The sequence below is a fragment of the Pyxicephalus adspersus genome, chromosome 10 (genome assembly GCF_032062135.1).
Source record: "Pyxicephalus adspersus chromosome 10, UCB_Pads_2.0, whole genome shotgun sequence".
Lineage (NCBI taxonomy): Eukaryota > Metazoa > Chordata > Amphibia > Anura > Pyxicephalidae > Pyxicephalus > Pyxicephalus adspersus.
Window position 1 is genome coordinate 48971667 of NC_092867.1, and position 5329 is coordinate 48976995.

At 40.6% G+C, this 5329-nt stretch overlaps 1 protein-coding gene across 2 annotated transcripts in view; it reads left to right on the top strand.

Moving 5' to 3' along the window:
* The window catches only part of LOC140339584 (membrane-spanning 4-domains subfamily A member 8-like), a 53530-nt gene extending 48897 nt beyond the window's left edge, over nt 1–4633 (top strand). For both annotated transcript variants that reach the window (XM_072424347.1, XM_072424348.1), the window contains one exon: nt 4476–4633. In XM_072424347.1, coding sequence (XP_072280448.1) covers nt 4476–4538 — 63 coding nt within the window. In that variant the 3' untranslated portion in view covers nt 4539–4633. The remainder of the gene's footprint in view (nt 1–4475) is intronic.
* The last annotated feature ends 696 nt before the right edge of the window (nt 4634–5329 follow it).

Genomic DNA, 5329 nt, shown 5'->3' on the forward strand with positions numbered 1-5329 from the left:
TTTTTTTTTTTTTTAAATTTTAAAAAAATTAATATAATACTCATACTATTAATAAACTGTAAAATAAATGTTCATGAAATGCAATGTACTGCTTTTACACAGATAAATCCAATGTATTGCATTCGATACAGTTATTTTGTATTGAATGCAATACAAAATGGATTTTGAATTTCCCGCCCCGCCGGCAACGTACACATGCACCAATGTCACCGGGAACTCCCCTGTATGCAGAAGAAGCCAGAGGAAGAAGGAAGAAGACAGGGATTGTGGCGATGGACAACGCAGGAGGCCGGCTGATCAGGTAAGGCTCTATTTACTATTACTTCCCATAGGTTTACCTACCCCGAGTGTGACTCGGGGTTACCGCTTTCAGCAACTTTTTTGTTACCGCTAGGGTGGCTAAAGCAATCTATAGTAGTTAATTATTATAATTAGTTATAGTTAGTTAATGAGGGTCCTGAGGGAGCTGATTCCACATTCTTTCACAGACTGTGAAGAATCCCTTCCCTCCTCGGAGCTTAAACTTCTTTTCCTCCAGACGCAAAGAGTGCCCTCTTGTTCTTTGTAATGATCTCAAAGTGGATAATTGGGAAGAGAGATCTCTATATGAACCGTTTATTAATTTATACAGGGTGATCGTATCCCCCCCTTGAACGTCTCTTCTCAAGGGAGCATGGATTCAGTTCAGCTAATCTCTCCTCATAGCTGAGCTCCTCCATTTCTTTTATAAATTTAGTATCCCTTCCCTGCACTCTCTCCAATTCAACAATGTTCTTTTTGTGAACTGGTGTCGAAAACTGAAATTGAAAATTTGCTCTCTTAAAAAATAATTTTTTTATCTTTCCTGTTTTTGATTCCTGTTTACAGCTTACATTAAATGAAATCATATTATGGTCACTGCTACCCACACTCTCTTTTATTTGCACATTTGTTTTAAGCTCTGCATTGTTAGAAAGAACTAGGTCCAGCAGAGAATCATTTTAGTTGGGGCTTCTATGAACTGTACCCTAAAGTTATCTTGTATTAAATTCACAAAGTCCTCCCTTTTCTGTACCTGTAGTGCCATTACTCCACTCAATGTCAGGGTAGTTGAAATCTCTCATAATTAAAACACTTCCACTTTTTGCTGCTTTTTCTATCTGTGCTGGTAGTTGATTTTCTATTTCTTCCTTAGCACTGCGGGTCCTATAGCAGACTCCAATCATTAATTGTGTGTTATTCAACCCCACATTCAACTGCACCCATAATGCCTCAACCTCATTGCTTGTTCCATCCGCAATTTCTTCTTTGACATTCACTTTTAGATAACTTCTCACATACAGACAAACACCACCACCCTTTCATTTGACTCTATCTTTATGAAGGAGTGTATAACCAGGAATATTGACAGCCCAGTCATGCGAAGAACAAAGCCAGGATTCAGCAATACCAACTAAGTCATAATTCTCCTCACTCAGTAAGGCTTCCAAATCCCCTATCCTGTTTGCTAGACGTATAGCATTGGTAAACAGGCTCTTTAAACCATTGCTGCTTTTACCGTCATTGTTTGCCAAATCATTTTGTTTTTCAGTACAACTAGTACTGCACAATGTAATGTTTGTAACATGGGAAGCTCCTTACAATTATCCATAATCCTCCCCCCAACAATCCCCAATCCACCCTTCACTAGTGTCTGACCCCTGACTAACCTTTCTGCCACCTTATTTGACTGTCCCACCCCTGTCCTAGTTTAAAAATCCCTCCACCATTCCCATAAATCTTTCCCCTAGCACAGCAGGCCCCCTTTCATTTAGGTGCAAACCATCTCTGGCATACAGGTCGTACCCCAATGAAAAGCCAGCCCAGTGCTCTATGAACCCAAACCCTTCCCTTCTACACCAGGACTTAAGCCATGCGTTTAGCTGCCTAAGCTCCCTCTGCCTTTCCTGTGTTATGCATGGCACAGGCAATAATCCAGGGAATATAGCTTTGGAAATCCTTTTCTTCAGCTTGAAACCTAGTTCCCTAAACTGATTTTTAAGGATCCTCCATCTTCCATCTATATTGCCATTGGTTCCAACATGGACCAAGACAGCTGGGTTCTGTCCAGCCCCTCCCAGTAGATTTTCCACTTGGTCCACCACATGCCGAACCCTGGCCCCAGGGAGACAGCAAACCATTCGGTTGAAGGGATCTGGGCGACAAACTATTCTATCCGTTCTCCTGAAGATAGAATCCCCTATGACTACCAATTGTCTTTTCCTTCCTGCGTTTCCCTCCCCACCACTACTAGATGTGCTGCTCTCCCAGCTGTTAGGGTTAGCAGTAACATCTAGAGTTGCCACCACTGGGTATAACACCTGCACATCTTCACATAACTTTGTAAACATGTTGGGGTGCTCAAGAACAGGGCTTGCCTTCCATTTCTGGGAGCCTCTACCACTCCCTTTAGTTACATATACCCAATTCCCTACTTGTTCATCCTGATTAACCTCTCTACCCTCCACATGTAAGCCTTTAACTGGCTGCTCAGTTAGCAGGAGACTACTCTCAATGTGATCCAGTTATTTCAGTGATGCAATGCGCTTCTCCAGCTCTCCAATGCGAGATACAAGAAAGGCGACTTGCTCACATTTGTCACAGCGGTATTCACCTAGGAGCTGTTGCTCCATTTGTGCATACATGTGACAGACTGTGCACTGAACCAAACTTTCCACCTTGCTACCACTCATTTTCCCAGTTACAATTTTTACATATATATGTGTGTGTATATATATATATATATATATATATATTTATATGTGTGTGTGAAGTGTGTGTGAAGCCCCATTTTTGGGGTGACAATACTGACATACTAATACAGTTTCCTCCATGTCCCTGATACACACCCAGGCAAAGACAAGGCCTTGACCCTTTACCACCACCCAAGGAACCCAGAGGAGAGAGGTTTACACAACAGATAAGCACATAATGATTGATATGCATGATTTAAAGTGATTGCTTAATGTAATTTGACACAACAGAAAGGAAAAGAACAATAAATCCAACTTTTTTCTGAAACAGGTGTCCCCATTGGGAGATTGAAGCACGCCTCCTGTTCCAATGACTACAAATGTTTCTCTTGTTTTTCTGTGCTTGTCATAACAGGTGTCATCGATAAAAGAACAAATCTCCTCAGAAGAATTCAGACAGCATTGAAATTGGACAGAAGTATCAAAGTCAACCCAAAAATTAAAAAAAATAGTGTTGGTCAGACAGTTCCTAAAGAATAACTGCCAACACTCTGATTGTTTCTTTAGTAGTCCAACTGGAAAAAGTTGGCTTTGTTCTTGAGATTCAAACTCTAATGTTGAGTTAAATGAGGGATGTGTTTTGATTTGCTCTTTGGTTAAGATAATTTGGATTAGGTAGAGATTGTTAAAGAGCAGAGAAACTTTTCAAAGTATTAGATAACATTTGCATGCCATGCCATGCCATCTGCCAAGAAATACCCAAGATCTGGCTAGGCTTGGCTTTATCTTCTGACTTCCCTCAAAAAAAAAAAAAAAAATGTTTTGCTGTTGATATATTATCTCAACCCCTAATAGTAACATCCCCATCGTCCAAACACATAATATCAAAACACAGTTCAAATGAGTTTGGCATCCCTGTATTACCTAAAAAGTGAGGATGCCTTAGTGGTTTAGAGTTTATTGACCAACTGACCAACCTAGGTGCCAGCCTAGTAGCAAATTGTTAGGAATTCACTCCCTGGTAGGTTACATGGGATTACCTGGGGACCAGAATCTTCACCAGAGCACCCCACAAGGAGTGATGAGCAGGCAATCCTAGTGACCACTAGACTGCCTTGCTGCAAGGATGCCACCAGGTTGCGGCATCCAGGCTTTCCCCATTAGGAGCGAGTTGGATTGGATGGCCTTGGTGTAGGAACAGCCAGCTGGGTGGGTACAAGGCAGACTGGGGTTACAGTAGAGGATGAGATAACAGATACAAATCAGGGCACAAGATCAGGGCAAGTGGCTAGCGGTAAACAGAGTAATTCATAGGCTGAGGGCAAGTCAGGCAGTTGGGGAGAATCAGAATTGATACAGGACAAGGTTGAGGAGAAGAAGCAGGGCCAGGGTTAGGCCAAGGTTAGTATTCTGATAAATGCCAATCGGTAATGCTGGGAAGAATAGCGGATCAACACTGTGCCAAAACCTAAAGAAACTGAAATTGCGTTTACACATTCTTTTGCATGTGTAGCCACATGCACACTATAGCGTTCACATGAGCTTGAAACTGCAAGTGTGCTTAAAGTCTTGTCCTAGGTTGCGCGTCCATATCTGTACATTCTCATGAGCATCAACTGGTGGATGCACAGTGGGCAAAGAGGGTGACGTGCAAGCAAACCAGTAACACACACAATCTGCTGTTGAAAAGAAGTTTAATATCCATTATCGCAACCTGTACAGCTATTTTTGAAACTGATGAGAATGTTTCTTTTTTTTTCACAGATGTTCGTGATACAGAGTGACATAATGGTTTCAATGCCTCAACCATCACCTTACCAAACCTAATGGAATGAAGGATTGAAATATATATATATATACACACACACACACACACACAAGTTTAAATTTCATTCTCACCTACAATAAAAAGGCCCAGTAAATATTTGAGTAACTGATGGTTATTGACAGAAACATAACATTGGTACTTCTGGTGTTTACTGGTCAAATCAACGTGATAACAGTGGGGTGTCAATACATTTTTGGACAATGATAGCTCAGCAGAGAAAAAAGTGTTCTGGAGTATAAAAGAGTATTGGTATTTCCTCTGGTAATACATTACATTTCCAATGCATTAACATTGTATTTAAGCAGTCAATTCATTCTGAATGTAATGGCAATACATCCAATAATAATAATAAATGTACATGACCTCTATAGCAAACCATATCACATATGCAAAACATGTGTTCCCTGCATATGCAGTTAGAATCAGAACTAATGGCACCACACTTTGTTTATTGCATTAACATGTTGTGGTAATGTGATTAAACACATATCAGTACACACACAGTAATGCAATGTAAATCTCCTACAGTGGCCAATAATATACATTTTTGATTGTGCTGGCCTATGTACAGAGCAGAGCCTAAGAGCCCTTCTACTTATCACCTTTATCTCCCTGGGGCTGATTTATTAAAGCATTCTAAGACTGTAAAAGATAGCTTATCATAAAAGAACCCTGAATGGATCTGGTCCAGGATTGAAAACATTTGCCAACTAATAGCAAATGATTTTTAAGATCTCCATTCTAGGTTTAAATCTGGCATTTTCTCCCATGATAGTCTACCCTTTCGGTC